The 18,641-nt window shown below is 42.2% G+C and overlaps 2 protein-coding genes across 10 annotated transcripts; both read left to right on the forward strand.

The window, feature by feature from the left end:
• Positions 1-1,165: 1,165 nt before the first annotated feature.
• Positions 1,166-5,217, forward strand: LOC125212921 (putative late blight resistance protein homolog R1A-10). Of its 9 annotated transcripts, none has more exons than XR_016135819.1 (4): positions 1,166-3,966; positions 4,148-4,224; positions 4,314-4,420; positions 4,932-5,217. XR_016135819.1 is itself a non-coding variant. In XM_089065745.1 (2 exons), the coding sequence occupies exon 1, from the start codon at positions 1,338-1,340 to the stop codon at positions 3,921-3,923; it is 2,586 nt and encodes an 861-aa protein (XP_088921871.1). In that variant the 5' UTR covers positions 1,166-1,337; the 3' UTR covers positions 3,924-3,966; positions 4,932-5,217. The 9 variants fall into 9 exon arrangements, 3 of the variants coding, with proteins under 3 accessions (XP_088921871.1, XP_088921870.1, XP_047969180.1); XR_007174799.2 differs by lacking the exon at positions 4,932-5,217 and adding an exon at positions 4,530-4,721; XR_007174795.2 differs by lacking the exon at positions 4,932-5,217 and adding an exon at positions 4,467-4,721 and having other exon boundaries at positions 4,314-4,378.
• A 4,225-nt stretch (positions 5,218-9,442) lies between these two features.
• On the forward strand, positions 9,443-13,858 carry LOC125200507 (DEAD-box ATP-dependent RNA helicase 38-like). The gene is made up of 8 exons (XM_048098145.2): positions 9,443-9,559; positions 9,619-9,912; positions 10,602-10,829; positions 11,741-11,806; positions 12,807-13,223; positions 13,312-13,423; positions 13,525-13,610; positions 13,682-13,858. The coding sequence occupies exons 1-8, from the start codon at positions 9,443-9,445 to the stop codon at positions 13,742-13,744; spliced, it is 1,383 nt and encodes a 460-aa protein (XP_047954102.1). The 3' UTR covers positions 13,745-13,858.
• The last annotated feature ends 4,783 nt before the right edge of the window (positions 13,859-18,641 follow it).

Genomic DNA, 18,641 nt, shown 5'->3' on the forward strand with positions numbered 1-18,641 from the left:
TTATTATTATTATTATTATTGTTATTATTATATTATTATTATTATTATTATTATTATTATTATTATTATTATTATTATTATTATTATTATTATTATTATTATTATTATTATTATTATTATTTGAATTTTGAATGAACGAATGCATAAATTGTAATAAATCAACTCAGTATTTAGTAGTGAGGATTGACAATTTTAAACTCAGACAAAATTATAATTTTTGCTTAATTTCTGGTCAGTGTTGCACTTTTTAAAATAAGAGAGAAAAACATGCAATTTGAACTTCTTTGCACGACAATATTAGAAATGAGCCACTCACCCCTTAAAAGGCCTCATAAGAGGGAGAGTTATCCACACTTATATAGATTAGATTGGATCATCACCAAGTCGATGTGGGACAGAATTTAGAGAATTTAACACGCCCCCTTACGTGTTCCGGCCCACACGTGAGGGGACGTGTTAAATTCTCTAAATTCTGTCCCACATCGACTTGGTGATGATCCAATCTAATCTATATAAGTGTGGATAACCCTTCCCCTTATGAGGCCTTTTAAAGGTGAGTGGCTCATTTCTTATATGGTATCAGAGCAGGACCCAAGTCGATGATGGTTTATCTCTTTATCTCTTCTCTTGCCTACCCACGTGATGGAAGTCCGATGTGTCATTTCGGCCCACACGTGAGGGGGCGTGTTAAATTTTCCAAATCATTGTCCCACATCGGCTTGGTGATGATCATAGCTTCTCTATATAAGTGTGGATAACCCTCCCCCTTATGAAGCCTTTTAAGAGATAAGTGGCCCATTTCTAATAGACAACAATTTATAGTGAAAGTATATCCAATAATATAGCCGAAAAAACCTTATGTGAATATTGTTGTCAATTTATAAAGAGATAATGACAATGTTTTGTTGAAAAACATTAGGTAGCGAACAATCGCGAATAAATCCAAATTTAATGTTTTTCTAGTTATTTTGAAAGTTAAAGAGTAGGTCGGAATTTAATAAGAGACAGTGATTTTCCGGTAATTTGGCCAAAATATGACCCACCACGTGCGTCACCGATGACATGAAATAACACTAAATAGTGTCCTCTTTATTAATAATATCCTTAAATTTTTTTATCGCATCCGAACAAAAAAGCAATCAACTTTATAAACAAGACATGGAGACAGCTTTAATAACGCAATTATTTTCTTAATATGCATCCAGCTTCATACTTATTATTTTCAAAATTTACATCATAATCAATACATGTGATCATTAGCGTACAAAATCCCACCACCACTAAACGCCGTTGCCAGCTCGTCCTTTTCGGCTTCGCCACCGCAACTCTAGCCAGTGATGGCGGCTTATGGTGCAGCGGCTTCTCTTAAGAGTACGATTCAACATATTCTACAATCGTCTCGGATTTCGCTGGTTCCTCCCTCTCCACAAGTCTTACAACCAACGTACGAGGCCATGGTTCGCTTGCAGAAAGTTCTGAAAAAATTGGACGGGACGAGCTGCAGCAAGATCAGGACGAAGGTGAATGCTTTGGATGACCGAATCAAAGAGGTCATATGGGAATTTGAAGATTTACTAGAATCTCTTTTCACGGATCAGATTCTTCCACAACTAAAGGGCTCCGGAGGTCTCTTGGCTTTCTCTCTAGATCTGCAGAGTCTGCGGGAGAGTGTTGATTGCTTCGTTGAGAGGGTGAAGGTGATGCAGGCGGAGTACGATATTGAACTGTTGAATATGCCCGAAGAAGAAGGCCAACCTGTTTCCTCAAGAATTGATTGTCGTGGAATCAACTCTGAGATGGTTGGACCATCTCAACCATTTAGACGAGTGAGGGGTCATCTGAGACGCCGGTTAGAATTCAAAGATGATTCTAAGAATTGGTTAGTGGTTACTGGGATGGCAGGGGTTGGAAAGACAACTCTTGTAAAGAAAGTGTTTGAGGATCCCGTGATTCAGAGACATTTCGAGCTTCGAGCATGGGTCAAAGTAGGCAGAAAGTGTGAATCCAATGAAATATTACGATGCATTCTAGCTCAACTAGATCCCAACACTCATGAGCAAATGTCTGACAACAAGAAATTTGTTGGAGTCTTGGAAGAGCGATGGAAGGATAAGAAATGTCTTATTGTGTTGGACGATGTATGGGAATGGGATGCACGACTAATGGATGACTTGAGAAAAGAGAATGTCCGAATCTTGCTTACAAGCAGGATAAGAATGGTAGAGTCCCCAATTCAACAAGTACTCTTGTTGAATCTTAAAGATGGTAAGAAATTACTTTCTGAGAAGGTGTTCGGTGAAGAGGGTTGTCCACCTCACCTTGATGAATTGGGAAAGAAGATTACCATCAAATGTGAAGGTCTTCCACTTATGATAGTCACAGTTGCTGAGCTGCTTTCTAGAGAAGAAAAGACCACAAAATATTGGACTGAGGTGGCTGAAAAACAACATAATTCAGTGTTTGTGGATGCATATAATCAAATATCGGAGGTACTTTTCCCAAGCTATGACCACTTACCTCAATATCTAAAACTGTTTTTTCTCTATTTCGGATCTTTCCCTCCTTACAAAAATATCATACTAGAACGCTTCATCAATCTGTTGAGTGCTGAAGGGTTTCTTGAACCGAATGTAAAGAAAACTTCACGAGATTATATTATGGAATGCTCGAGACAGCTTGATCGCTATTATCATCTGGTTCTATTAAACTCACAAATAGGATCTTGGTTTTCGCCGAGTGCATGTCGTGTGCATTCTTGCTGGCAGCATTTGTGTAGGAAAGAAGCTAGTAAAATCAAGTTTCTTCATGTCTTACAAAGTTACCATGATGATATGAAAGACCAACGTCGGTTGTGTGCCCATAGTCACATGTTGTTTTCATTGAAACAAGTGCATGATTCAATAAAAAGTGATTGTGCATCCACCACCCGTTCTTTCCTTTGTCTTGGTCCTTACTACAAATATCCGGTGCCAATACATGCCTTGAATTTCAAGTTGCTTAGGGTACTAGATGCTTTCCCAGTTCGATTCTACAACTTCCCACTTGAAATTCTTAAACTAGTTTGTTTGAGGTACCTTGCCCTAACTTGCAACCAAGACCTCCCTATGTCCATATCCAATCTTTTTCTCCTTCAATACCTAATTATGGAACCGCATTTGTACATTAAAAAACGTGGAGTTGTGTCATATATGCCAGCGGAAATATGGGACATGCAAGAACTACAATATATTGAGGTGAGGGGAAGAGACCTACCAGCCCCTACTTCTAATGCTAGTTTGGACAAGCTCTCCATTCTATGTGGTGTGAGTGAAAAGAGTTGCACTAAAGAAATTCTCCAGAGAATCCACAATTTAAAGAAATTAGGTATTCAAGTGGAATTGGAGCCTGATGATGATAGCAACCGATTCAGTGGCTTGGATTATACCTTGGAAGAACTCCATAATTTGGAGACACTTTTCATAAGTGTGCGGAATTCTGTGACGAAGTATGAATGTATGGTTCCTCTTTCAATGTTTCCATCAAGTCTGAAAAAGTTGGTTTTGTATGGCACAAGGTGTCCATGGAAACACATGAATGACATTGGTTCGTTGCTACCAAATCTCATGCAACTCAAGTTACACATGTATGCTTGTCAAGATCTAGAGTGGGATATAGAATCAAGGTGTTTTTTGAAACTTATGACACTTGTAATTGAAGACACTGATATTGTGCGATGGAGAGCTCAACATGGACGCCTTCCTATGCTTAACCTCCTAAGCATACGGCACTGCTACAAATTACAACAACTCGACTGGACTTCTGATCCCTCAATGGTCAGAACACTTAACATTGAATTAGTTGAGTGCAATCCATTAGCTGTCGCATCTGCCAAGCAATTGAAACCGGAATCTCTCTTTAAAGTTCGTTGCCACTCTACCTTTTGAGATGAGAAGTCATAGCAAGACTCTTTAACTTTGTTAACTGCAGGTTAGACTTCCTACTTCATTTAATTCATTAGTTTCTTACCTAAAATGCTTGTGCTTGTGATTTACTATATAAACTTGATGTGTTTCAGTTACATCTTATTGTAGTATTTGTGTTTTAGGTTGAGTTGCTCTTTTTCTTACTAGTTAATGAGAATTTGATATCTTAAATGACCAAGTTTTAGATGTGGAGGTTGTAGGCTGTGGCCTTTACCCCGACTTTCTTTGCTGGGATCACACATGCCACTGTTGGCATTCTTAGGTGATGAAATTTCTATGATCTCCTAATATATCTAGCAGTAGTTGTGCTGTAAGGTCTTCGTCTTATACAGCTCGTTCGTGTCGTAACAGGTGAAACATATGGATAGAGGCAAATATAGGCCTCTGTTGATGAGATTTACTTCACTGATTGAAAGGTTTTAGGATTGTGATAGTTACTGGCATGGTTGCTTTAGACTGTAAGTTTTATTCTTTCTAACAGATTTTTTTAATGTTTTTTTGAAGGTTGGATAATGAGAAGTGTAGGCCCTTTTGATTTCTTGATGTGTGTTTTTGGGGGAGTTTTAGGAAGCTGTTACCAATGGGAGGAGTTTTGCTGCCATGAAAGATTATCAAACGTTTTGCTATTTCACTATATGTACAAATCATAAAGTTTGGTTAAATTTTGACATGTTCAATTTTAAATTAGGCAAAAATCATGAAGTTTAACATTGTTTGTAACTGTTGTGGGAGCAGATTTACGTCCAAAATTTGGGTTTATATCTTCGTTTCAATCTTTATTAGTGTGACAACGCACTTAACAACTACTCGTCTGATACATCAATTTGAAAACACATGTGCGGTACATCGACAAGTATTTTTTTTTTAATTAAATACTGGGATTGACTGTTGGAAGTAATAGCAAAGATGATCCAGTCACAGTGTGCAATGTCAAGTTATCAAGTCTTGATGATCAAAGTGTGGATGCAGAGCTTGGTGCACGAGAGAAACCAATCACCAGCCTCACACGAGTTGAAGCAGTACATGAACCAAAGGCGATAGCTAAGGTGGAGGACCACATTCGTACTTGGAGAGACGTGTTGATCAAAGGATTGAAGAAGAACAATAGTTTGCAGAGTTAGTTTTGATTAAGTTTATAAACATGCTTTAATCTTGTACCGGTTTGGTTTAGAGCAGGATTCTAGATTGTTCGAATGTAGAGTATATGTAAGGAATCTTGTATTCACCACTGACCATGAAATGATAGTGACTTCTGCTTCTACATATTTTTAGTATATATGCATTTATCTTTCTTCTTCATGAATTCCACAGCATGCTTTTAAGGTATCAGAGCAGGATCCTTTTGATCCTGTCTCTCCTACCTCCTTAGTCTAGCTTCTTGTTTTCTTTCCAAAAAATGGCAGAAGCCAAGGAAACCATTCCAGTGGCAACACTGCCACCAATATTCTCTCAGTTGCCTCCAATCTCAGTCAAGTTGACTGATGGAAATTTCCTTATATGGCAACAACAAGTTGATGTTGCAGTTTATGGCTATGGCCTTGAAGCATTCATCATAGGGGAACAGATCCACCTCCACAGCTGATTCCAGATCAAGATGAAGAGTCAATGGTGTCAAATCCAGCCTTCACAACTTGGCAGAGACAAGATAGGAGGGTGGCTGGATGGCTCCTGTCCTCATTGTCAGAAAATGCTCTAACTTTGGTTGTAGGGCTCAGATCTGCAAGAGACATATGGTGTGCGTTGGAGACAAATTTTGCAAGTCGCTCCACAGCAAAAATAACATATTAAGGAAATAACGAATAATATCGCTTCATCTCACTTCAGCTCCAAGAATAATATCACGAATCTCGGAATTGGTCAATGCCAATACGTTCACATCGTTCTTCATCGCGTAGTCAATTAGTACCACGTCTCTTAGAGCTATTTCAACCTTCACCCACTCTTCATTCGTTAAACTAGGCCATACATGATGGGGCTCGGTGACAACATCAGGCTTAAGCAACATTTTTTTTGCCTTTTCATCGTTCACATGAAGAGCTCGTAGAATCAGTATCAGCCTCGAGAAAGCTGTGTAGGACGAGACCATCTCCAACCAATCGTCGTATACATTGAATCACCACGACGCCTCTCTTTATGTCTCTTATGCGTATGGAGAATGACTTTGGAGTAACAATATGGCATTTATATAGGCAAAGGAAATCCTAAATTTAGAAAAATAAAACTTAAAGGAAATAAATAAACAAGGAAACTTTAATTTGGTAAAAGAAAAAAAAATAATAAATTTCCATGTATACTACTACCTCCGTCCCTGAAAATTTGATACAGTTTACTATTTCGGTCCGTCCCTGAAAATTTGATACACTTCACTTTTACCATTTTTGGTAGTGGACCCCATATTCCACTAACTCATTCCTACTCACATTTTATTATTAAACTAATACTTTAAAAGTAGGACCCAAATCCCATCAACTTTTTTAACTCACTTTCCATTACATTTCTTAAAATCCGTGTCGGGTCAAAGTGTAGCAAATTTTGGAGGACGGAGGTAGTAACTGGTAAATAAATATAAATAAAAAATAATATGTTTATTTTAGCCTACAAGCTTTTTTATTTATTAATTCTTCTAATTATGAAATAAATAAAACCCAAAAGAACAAGTGTGTGGTAAGAAACCGAGTATTTTAACTTGCCATGCAAAAGGAGACCGCCTTTAGGGCATCCACAGCGGCTGAAAAATTCAGCCCGGTCTCGTCTCGGAGGGACGAGACGCCGGCGAGACGCCGCTGTGGCGTCCATCTCGTCGCCCTCCCGTCCCCCTCCCGTCCCGCGTCCCGTCTCGCTGAGGCAGCTGGCGAGACGGTCTCGCCACGCGCTGGGCGACGTGGCACGTCGCTGTTGGTGCGTGATATCTGATTTTAATTTTTTTTTAAATTAACGTCAATATTACCGTTTTTTTCAATGGTAAATTTTTTTTTTCTTTTTTCTTATTCTATAAAATACACACTACTCTCTTTCATTCTCCATTCCACACACAAACACTACAAACACCACATCTATTCTTCTCTCAATTCACTTGTCTTTCCCTCTCCAATTTCTTTAAAAATGTCCGGTGATGGAAACTCCAGCGGCTCCGGTGGCTTCGATTTAAACGCGTTTGGCGACTGGGGGGGCATGTACAACTCGCTGGCTCGTTCGTCAACGCCGGGCACCGAAGGCTCGGCTACGCCGGCGCCGTACCAAGCTCCACATTTCGATCTGGATGCATACTATCGTCCCTCCCCCCCTCCGAGGGCAACGCAGGGACTGTCCCAAATTAGGGAGAATTTTCAGGAGGAACACATTCCGGAATATGTTCCGTTCAGCAGCGGTAGAGGCTCCGCCAGCCGCGATACCGAGGACGAAGAGACCCCGGTGGAGGAGGAGGTGGAGGAGGATCTGGGCCGTCATCCATACAGCTCCAAGGAGACGTTGGCTCTATACACCTCTTGGCTCACAGTCTCGTACGATCCCATCGTCGGGAATCAACAAAACAAATTGTGCTTTTGGCAGAAGGTCACTGAGCTTTACAACACAGATTCAAAGCCGAGGGGGAGTCGCCCCCGCACCGTGAAGATGCTCCGCGGTCATTGGGACCGGGTCGACAAAGATGTCAAAAAGTTTTGCGCGGTTTACAGGGGTGAAGCGAAGCATTACCAAAGCGGAGCCAGTGAAGCCGACATTCTGCGAGCGGCAATGCACGTCTTTAAAGACGACGTCAAAAAAGATTTCAAACATATCGATGTTTGGAAGCTGGTCAGAAACGAAGATCGGTGGGCTGGCGGTGTCCAATCCTCGAGCTCGAAACGTACGAAGCACACGGGGGGTGGCTACTCGTCTAGTGAGGGCGGCGGATCAGGCAACGCCTCACATGAGGCTGAGGACACGCCCACTGAAGCCGGTGGCTCCTCATCCGGTTCACGACGTCGGCCGCAAGGGACCAAGGCGGCGAAGGCGGCTAGAGGGAGAGGGAAGGGGAAGGGGAAGAGCCGGGGCGAATCGAGCCAGGCGGGCGCGGGCGCGGGCATGGGCTCGAACACTTCCCTGTGGTCCGTATACATGCTCTCCACGATGGCTGACACTTCCAAGATGACGCCTACCCAATACGAACATCATGTTCTCGGAATGCAGGCGATGGCAACGCAACTTGGTCTTCAGCCGGGTGCACCGCCACCGGCTTCGGGGGATGATTCGCCGGCGGAGTAGTTTTTTAAGTGTTTTTAATTTCTAGTATTTTAAATTACGTGTGTTTTTATTTTTTTAGGATTTTAAATATGTGTGTTTTTATTTTTTTAGGATTTTAATTATGTATTTTTTTTATTTTTAGGATTTTAAATTGTAATTTTATTTTATTTAATGAAGTGTGTTTTTTATTAATTGAATTTGTTGAAAATAAAAATGAAAAATGAAATTGAATGAATAGTTAAGAGATGAGATGGTTAAGAGATGGATAAGAGATGGATTGATGTGGGTGCTATCTCTTAGTTAAGAGATGAAGTGAAAAGTACAGTGGGGCCCATGAATAGTGAAGAGATGAGACGGTTAAGAGACGGATAAGAGACACCGCTGTGGATGCTTACACATTTGGGCCGTGATTTTGTAATACTAATTCATTTGTCGAATTTAAAATATTTCATTTATTTTTGAGTAGTATTATTTGTAATACTAATTCTTTTGTCGAATTTAAAATATTTCATTTATTAGGAGAAGTAAATTCTTTATTTAGAATTAGACAAGATAAGTACAATTCTATTTTTTAAATCTTTATATTGTTTAAATTCTTTTTTTTTTATTATTATAATTAGGGAGGAATGATATGCTACATACCTTATGTGGGCTCCTTATGTGAGCACCACTCTCGTTACACACTTTTAGCGTTGTTCGTTTCGATTTATCTATTTAGTTTAACTCTAATACATTATAAAATGTTATTGCAATTTTTAATTTCACAAAATTCATAAAAATCAAAGCTTGATTTATTATTTTATTCATTTATTTGAAATTATGGAGGAATCGAGCAAATCGAGCTTTGATTTTTATGAGTTTTGTGAAATTAAAAATTGTAATAACATTTTTTAATGTATTAGAATAAAACCAAATAGATAAATCGAAACGAACAATGTTAAATGTGTGTCAAACGAGAGTGGTGCTCATATAAGGAGCCCACATAAAGTATGTAGCATATCATTTCTCTATAATTAGGTATTCTTGATTTGAAAATCTTAATACTAGTACTAATAGAATTCAATCGATTATAAAAGGAAATCAATTATAATTAAAAAAGTTTCCAAATATTATACTAGGAGTAGTATATAAATTAATATCCCCTCTCTTCTCTCTCAATTTCGGCTGAGGAATTCGCCGTCAATCGTCTCATCGCCGGTCAGCTATTTACTTTGATTTATTTTAGTTGGATTATATAAAAGGCATCTAGCAGCGTCGCCATGGCTGAGGAGAACGAGACTTCATCGTCCACTATGAATATCAAATTGGAGTCATTGGTTTTGGATGAGTCCAACAAACAAGGAGCACTCGGCCTTACAAACTCCACCATTGAAGCGGTAAGCGCTCTCTACTTTTATTGCTATTTTGCAATGCATGATAATCGTATATCCTGCAGGTTACGTCCGGGGACACTCCATATACCTCGGCCAAGAGATTCGAAGACTTGAACTTGTCGCCTGAATTGCTCAAGGGGCTTTATGTTGAGATGAAGTTTGAGCAACCTAGCAAGATTCAGGCTATCAGCTTACCCATGATCTTAACTCCTCCTTACAACAATTTAATAGCTCAAGCTCATAATGGATCCGGGAAGACCACTTGCTTCGTGCTTGGTATGTTGAGCCGAGTTGATCCCGATGTCCCTCAACCTCAGGCTCTCTGCATTTGCCCCACCAGGGAGTTAGCCATTCAGGTTTGTTTTGCTTGCTTGTTTGGCTGTCTATACATTGTTTGGAAAAAAAAAAGACTGTTGTTTTGCTGTGGCTGCATACTTGTGTCTTCCATTTAATTAATTCAATCAAGTCAAGTGCTTATAATTATGTAATTATTTGTTGGATATTTTAGTGTAATTGGATTAACTTGATGGGTCGATTATTTTTATAATGATATATCATTTAAGTATGGAGGTGCGGAGTGCACACTTATTTGAATTCATTATGATGTTAGGGGCGAAGCTCCTTAATAGATGAACGGGGTCCGGGGGCAGCTACCCCCGGGTAGCGGGGTCCAAAGGGCAGAGCCCTGGCTGGGGTCGAGCTGTATTAGAAATTCATTCGAAAATATAATTTCTAAAAGTCAAAGGACTAATTTGTAATTTCGGAAACCTTTTGAAAATTAGTTATTTTCGGTTAATATTCCCAACGGATGCACTGTTTCTTCAGCAGCTGCAACGTTTCGTCTTCTTCAAAATCTGATCAATTCTTCTGGTTCTAAAATCTCGAATACACATATGAATTTTCTGATTTCTCTTTATTTTATTCGATCAAATAAGTTTGGTTGAACCAACGAAATTGATTTAATCTGAAAGTGACTTTCAAATATATCCGTTTTCTGTTCTATATATTGAATCTCCCTAACATTATTGCTGATTAAATTGTGCAGAATATGGAAGTGCTTCTGAAGATGGGGAGGTTCACTGGGATAACCTCAGAATTAGCCTTACCATCTGATCAAGCAAACTACATGCCAATACAAAAGAGGCCACCTATTACAGCGCAAGTAATCATCGGCACACCAGGCACAATCTCTAAATGGTTGCAGCTCAAGAAATTGGGTTTGAGTAAAATGAAGATTCTTGTGTTCGATGAGGCAGACCGCATGTTGGCAATGGTGAGTTGTGCGATTTCATTTGCCTCTTCTTATTGAGCTTTTCTTCTTATGGTGTTAAATTGTTAATTGCACAATTACCTTTTATTTTGGTGTACTGTGTGTAACGATTGTGTAGTCACATGCTTTATCTTTTTCCTTTTGGTTGACCTGTATACTCCATTTTTCACTTAGATTCTTCCATCCAATTGACTATCTTGGTAAATTAGGTCAATCTAGAGGTGCCCACGGTTCAGCAACCGGCGGTTACGGTTCGGAATGCCGGTTTCGATTTTTGAAATTGTTGAACCGGAACCGAACCGCAAGGGTGTTTCGCGGTTACGGTTTCGGTTTCGGTTCCGAACCGGCGGTTTTCCGGCGGTTTTTTACGGTTCCGAACCATCGGTTTTTTTTGGTTTCGGCTTGATTTCACGGTTTTCTAGCGGTTTTTTGCGGTTCCGGTTTGAAACCGCCCGGAACCGGCGGAACGGCACGGTTTCGGTTCGAAATTTTTTGAACCTGAACCGAACCACGGTTAAAAAATTGACGGTTTCGGTTCGGATAAATTCTCACGATTTCGGTTCATAACTGTAACCGGCGGTTACGGTTTCGGTTTAACTGCCGGTTCGGTAAATCTTGGGCAGGTCTAGGTCAATCTATCCATGTCAATGCCTGGTCTTGTATATTGGTCTGTCTGATTATATTCTCATGCAAATTAATGATACATGCACTCCTGGATCCATTTCTAATGCATCCAAATGAATGGATAGATCATAAATAAATTGAGAAATAATCTTTTATGCATAAAGTATTTTGTGTTATGGTGCCCTGGTGAAGTTAAGTTCACTGTATTGCGTATGTTCTGATTTGTGATTTGTGAAGCATATAATATCTCATATTATAAGCTTATTAAGTGAATTTATTATCATATGCAGAGTGGATTCCGAGATGAATCAATCAAGATAATGAAGGCTATTGCTAAATCCACTTCCAATTGCCAGGTTGGTTGTTTAGTACTCCCTCCGTACCAGATAATTCGTCTCAGTTTTCCATTTCAGTCCGTCCCACATAATTTGTCTCACTTCACTTTTACTAATTTTGGTAGTGGACCCATATTCCACTAACTCATTCATACTCACATTTTATTATAAAACTAATATATAAAGATAGGACCCACTCTCCACTAACTTTTTCAACCCACTTTCCATTACAATTCTTAAAACCCGTGCCCGGTCAAGGTGACCCGAATTATCCGGGACGGAGGGAGTAAAAAATGTGAATTCAAACGCAAGAAAAGCAAATCGAACAAGAACACGAAGGTTACGTGGTTCGGCGCAAAAGGCCTACGTCCACGGGCAAAATCTGGTGATGTATTTTATTGAAAAGCTTCTCAATTGAAGGATTACAAAACTCTCAAGCTCTCGGAGATTCACAGAATGAGCAACACTCTCAGCTCGCTCGAAGTCGACTTGCTTCGAGAGCACACACGCACAGCTGGAATTTTTCCTCTCTATCTTGATCTCTCTCTCTAAGTTCTTGATCTTCTTCAAAGACTCACTGCTATATAAATGCAGTTAGATCCGAACGAATCAAACCCCAATTCCGTTCACAGCAAGAAGCCCCAAATCAGTTGTAACTACCAACGGTCACTTTCCCAATTCAGCTGCCTCTGTTCCAACGGCTCTATTATTTGAAAAAACTCGATTCCAAAAATGATTTGATCAGCTCAACTATTAACAAAAAATAATCATGTTTTTTAATGAATATACTTCTCTGTTGCTTATTAGAGAGGACGTTCCTTGTCAATTTTATCTCTCTACTTCACTATGAATCTTTTATTTCATTTTATAGTTATATATTTCCACTAGTGTCACACCTAATTTTGTAACACATTATGCAATCCGTTCATATGCTGCCATCTATTGGTCATGTTTGGTGTTAGGGACATTGGTACAGAAAATGGAAATTATTTAATCTCAGATTCAATCTTCATTTGGTCAGGTCCTGTTATTCTCGGCTACCTTTAATGATGTTGTGAAGGGCTTTTCATCCAAGATAGCTGGAGAGATCTTTCAAGGACAACCTAATCAAATGTTTGTCAGAAAGGAAGAACTATCTCTGGAGTGCGTAAAACAGTACAAGGTTCATTGTCCTGACGAGCTTTCAAAGATCATGGTGATTAAAGACCAAATACTTGAACTTGGAGAGAGAGTGGGGCAGACAATTGTGTTTGTCAAATCCAGGAATGTTGCATCTATGTTGCACCAAGCTTTGGTCAAACATGGCTATGGGGTGACTACGATCCAAGGTGCTCTGACTATAGAGGACAGGGACAAAATCATAAAAGAGTTCAAAAAAGGTCTGACCCATGTTCTAATCGCAACTGATGTTCTTGCTCGAGGTTTTGACCAGGAACAGGTGCTGCTATTGCTCATCTCTTTTGGTATTTTGCTTCAATAACTTGGATCTTAACCTCTTATAATAATTCCATATTATTTTTATGTAGGTAAATTTGGTCATCAATTTTGATCTACCTGTGCAATATGGTCGTTATTCTGAGCCTGACAATGAGGTTTACTTGCACCGGGTTGGTAGAGCTGGGCGCTTTGGCCGCAAAGGTATTTCATTGTTAATTATGCACATTGTTTTCTTGATTTGGCAATATTTTGGTTTGAAACATGATTTTGATTGGATAAAACTTGTATTTTGTGCTGGACAGGTGCTGTGTTCAACTTGCTTTGTCTTGACAGCGATGATATGATTATGGACAAGATTGAGAAACACTTCAACTCTCAGATTACTGAGGTAAAAAAAAATCCCACATAATTTGCCTTGATTATAACTTTTGTGTATGATTTTGATCCTTTTCAATGCAGGTGGCTCCTTGGAATAGTCAGGAAGCATTCGAGGATGCTCTACGGCGAGCTAGGCTATTGTGATTATGTTTTGAGCAGATATTTTTTTATTGTCAACTGGGAATGCATGCTTTGGTCCCCCAACAAATTTCCGATTTAGTATGTAGTACTCCCTCCGTTTCACCATAGTTGAGTCATTTTTCCATTTCGGGAAGTTTCTTCATAGTTGAGTCATTTCTATATATGGTAACTTTTTTCTCTTTCTTACTTTACTCACTCTACTGTATTCACTTTGTACTTTATTCCCTCTACCTTTTCCTCCCTGTTACTTTTATATCTATTTGTTTAACACTCCAATATTCATTTCTAAAACTCCGTGTCGAAAAGTTTCACCTCAACTATGGCGAAACAGATGGAGTATATGATAAGATCAGCCCGCGCAACGAGCCAGCGACCAAGGTGGGAACAGAGGAGCCAAGGAATGAGGAAGATAGAGCAGAGGAGACATAGGAACAAGCTGCAAGCGGTGAGCACGAGGTGAACGGGAAGGAGGCTACGCCGACAACCGTATCGACGACCAGAGCACTGCGGCCGAGAGATAAGCTGAAGCAGCCGCAGAAGTTTGTGAATTACGTCGCTAAGTAGCGACTAATTCTATAGTAGTTATTTCTATTATCTTTTCCATTATTCTTTATTTAATTGTAATTTCTGAATTATATTTTGAGTCGAGCATTTTATAAGCTCCGTTCGGGTTTTCTTAGTTGGTTCTTTCCCGAACGTATAGGTTAGGTCGAACCAACCCTAGGGTCTTAGTTTATATAAATAGGCCTATTTCATTATTCTTGGGTAATCAATGAGAATCATATTTTGACGGCCTACTAAATTGTGCCACAAGAAACACCCTGAATCTCGCTGCCGACGAGGATCTCCCTCGCGTCCAGCCTTCTCCGTCGGAAAACTCCGCCGACCCAAAGCTCTTGGGCGCTCGGAAGTCTACGACCTCTGTTTCTTGTTCGATAAATCACGTTAAGTGGGAATCCCACTTAACAACTGGTGCTTCTTCATTTCGAACTCTATACAAATTGCTTCAATGACTGGCGCCGCTGATCTTCTTCCGCCGCCTGGTCTCCTCACGGGTGGCAACACTCAGCCACTGCGTCGCACTTCACCTGGGAGCCGCCCGCGCCCCCCACCGCGAGGCGATCCGGGAAGCTCTACCCAACCCTTGGATGTGGATCTCCACGTGGATCCGGTGGCGCAGGGATTTGACAAAATAATGGCTAGGCTTGACAAATTGGAGTGCCACTTTGACCCCAGTGATCGTCGCAATAACCATAGTGATGTTCCAACCAGTCCCGATCCAGATCCGCCCTATTATTCTGATGAGGCCCTGGATAATAAGTTTCGAAATCGCCGTGAACTGCTGTTAGGATTTGAATCGGACGGCATCCCCCGGTCCTTCAACCACGTCCATCGTGACCGTGGTGGGGATGGTCGTCCTGCTACTCGGGAAATTCGCAACTACCGGCGACGCCATGGCCACTATGCCTACCAATCTCCCGCGAATGAACCCCGTCGTTCCCGCAATCCACACCCGAGGCAGCGCTCGTGTTGGGATCGACCATTAGAGCGTTATCAGATGGATGCGACACGGGATTCTCATGGCTATCGCCAACCGACGAGTTGGGATTCGCCGTCCCAGCGTTCACAGTTTCCTCTGCCCAGAATTGATCGCCAGCGCGATCTCAGTATGAAAGCACCGCGTTTTGATGGCTCTGATGCCTCTAATTGGATCTCTAGAGTTGAATATTATTTTGACCATCTCCAGATGCCGGAGGAGGACCGATTACATTACGCGGTCATGTTATTCCAGCCACCCGCGGCAGAATGGATATTCAATTACCGCGCCAATAACGCCTTTGTGACATGGCCCGAATTTTTGGAGGATGTGCGACATAGATTTGACCCTCAGAGTTTTCGAAATTTTATTGGTCCCTTGTCCAAACTAGTGCAAACAGGGACGGTAGCCGAATATCATGATACCTTTGAGAAATATTTAAATCGTGTGCAGGGTCTATCGGAGGCAGCTTTGATTCCCATCTTCATTACAGGTCTTCAGGAACCCATCCAGGAGAAGGTCGAGTTACGTCAACCAGCATCTCTTGCGGAAGCCATGGCGCTGGCCCTGCGATTGGCGGCTTCTCACGAGGAACACCACCCTCAGCCGTCTCGCGGAAAGTGGAATTCGCGTGACAGCAAGCCACCGCACCATAATGGGGGCCCTTCCTCGATTCTGAACCATGGAACAGGAGCCAAGGATACGAGTAGGTCGGGATTCCGTCCCATTCGGGTGTCAAATGCTGAGAAGGCGGACAGGTCGAGAAAGGGATTATGCTATCATTGCCCGGAAAAGTGGGTGCCGGGCCACGTTTGCAAACAGAAACTTTTGTGTTATGTAGGCGACGACGACGATGACGCTGCCTCGGCTTCTAGCGTGGATGAAGATGCAATCATCACTGCGGATCTATCTCACCTTCACGCTATGGCTGGCGGGAGTACTTCTCGCCCGTTTCAAGTAATTGGGGCGATTGGGACAACAAGCGTGAGTGTGTTGATTGACACAGGGAGTACCCACGACTTCCTCCATCCGCGAATTGCAGCACAACTACAGTTGGCACTGACCCCGATTCGCCCATTCCGTGTCTATGTTGGCAATGGCGCTTCGCTCTTATGTTCGCACGTGGCACGCCAGACCAAGCTGACTATGCAGGGCGTGGAATTTTTGATTGACCTTAACATTATGGATATTCATGGTCCGGATGTGGTGCTAGGTTTGCCGTGGCTTGAATCTTTGGGCAAGGTGTCTGCAGATTTTGCGGGGAAGACGCTTGAATTTGACCGGAACGGTGTACAGGTGGCATTACATGGGGTTCAGCCATCCCCGCGTTTGTTGACTTTACGGTCGTTGGCAATGTTGGCATCGCATTCTCCGGCGCACGAATTCTATGAGCTGATTCCGATGGAGCCAATGATCGCCGACGAGAATCTGGAGACAGCAGAGTCCTTCCCAGAGGACATTCCACCTACGATCAGGCAGGTGTTGGATTCGTTCGTGGAAGTGTTCACAGTTCCGGTGGGTATGCCCCCGCGGAGGGAGTTTGATCATCGCATTCATTTGTTGCCAAATGCTAAACCAGTGAATGTTCGCCCATATCGTTACCCCTATTTTCAGAAGACCGAGATAGAGCGCCAGGTCCGTGACATGTTGGAACAAGGGATAATACAACGCAGCCATAGCCCATTCTCGTCGCCAGTATTGTTGATTCGTAAAAAGGATGGGACATTCCGCTTCTGCATTGACTATAGGGCATTGAACATGGCGACGGTTCCTGATCATTTCCCAATTCCAACTGCAGATGAACGGTTTGACGAGTTGGGCAGTGCGAAATTCTTCACCAAATTGGACCTCCGGTCAGGCTATCATCAAATCAGAATGCATGACGCTGACGTCTTTAAGACAGCCTTCAGAACGCATGATGGACACTTTGAGTTTTTGGTCATGCCGTTCGGCCTCACAAACGCGCCGTCCACTTTTCAGGCGGCTATGAATGGAATTTTTCAGCCACTCCTTCGCAAATGTGTCATCGTGTTCTTTGACGACATCCTCGTCTACAGCCCAACTTTGGAGGACCATTGCCATCACCTAACTGAGGTTCTATCCTTACTTCGGAATAATAATTTTTTTGTTAAGCTCAGTAAATGCTCCTTTTGCAGTACGACAGTGGAATATTTGGGGCATCTAGTGTCCGATGGTCTTCTTAAAGCGGACCCTTCAAAGATCGAAGCCATGACGGCTTGGCCCACACCCACGACAGTCAAGCGGCTACGGGGTTTCTTGGGCCTAACCGGGTATTATCGGCGTTTTGTGGCCAATTATGCGATGATTGCAGCACCTCTTACAGATCTCCTTAAAAAGGAGGCGTTTGCGTGGTCAGCAGAGGCGGAATCGGCATTTGCCGCCCTCAAAACGGCAATGACGACGGCGCCTGTTTTAAGTCTCCCAGATTTTGATAAACCATTCTGCATCGAAACTGACGCCTCAGACACAGGAATAGGGGCGGTGCTGATTCAAGATAAACACCCGATAGCTTATTTCAGCAAAAAGCTTGGTCCTCGTCGCCGAGTAGCGTCAACTTACCACAAGGAGCTCTATGCAATTGTGGAAGCGGTGCAGAAATGGCGTCAATACCTCTTGGGGCGGGAATTTGTGATACGCTCCGATCAGAAGAGTCTCAAGGACCTTCTTCAGCAAGTGGTTCAAACCCCCGACCAGCACTTCTATATTCGCAAGCTCTTGGGGTACACATTCCGGATCGAGTATAAGAAAGGAGTCACCAATCGCGCTGCCGACGCCCTGTCCCGACGGGAGGATTCTGATACGCCGACGACCTCCTCCACAGCCGTGCCGGACCAGGAACTGGGGGACGCTGGGGCTCTTCTGTCGACAATAGCGCAGCCGGTGCCTCGGCTGATCGAGGCTCTGCGCGAGGAGACGTCGACATTGCCTGATTTGACGGCCTTGGTCACTCAGATTCAGGGTGGTTCTGCACCCCCTCATTTGACATATGTGGATGGCTTGGTATATTTCAACCGCCGTATCCTTCTCAGCCACAATTCCAAGTTCAAGCATCCTCTGATGACGGAGCATCACTGTACTCCTATGGCGGGTCACCCAGGCTGCGATCGAACCTTCAGGCTGCTATCTGCTGGATTCTATTGGCCCAAGATGCGCTCCGATGTCAGGAAGTTTGTCGACTCTTGTGCCGTATGTCAATCCACCAAATATTCGACGCAGCGACCTGCTGGCCTTCTTCAACCACTCCCTGTGCCATCTCAGGTGTGGGAAGACGTTTCTATGGATTTTATCACCGGGCTACCTCCGTCCAGGGGCTACACAACAATCATGGTAGTCGTGGATAGG

Source organism: Salvia hispanica, chromosome 2, assembly GCF_029641045.1.
Source record: "Salvia hispanica isolate PSC_SH4W2 chromosome 2, Shi_PSC_v1, whole genome shotgun sequence".
Lineage (NCBI taxonomy): Eukaryota > Viridiplantae > Streptophyta > Magnoliopsida > Lamiales > Lamiaceae > Salvia > Salvia hispanica.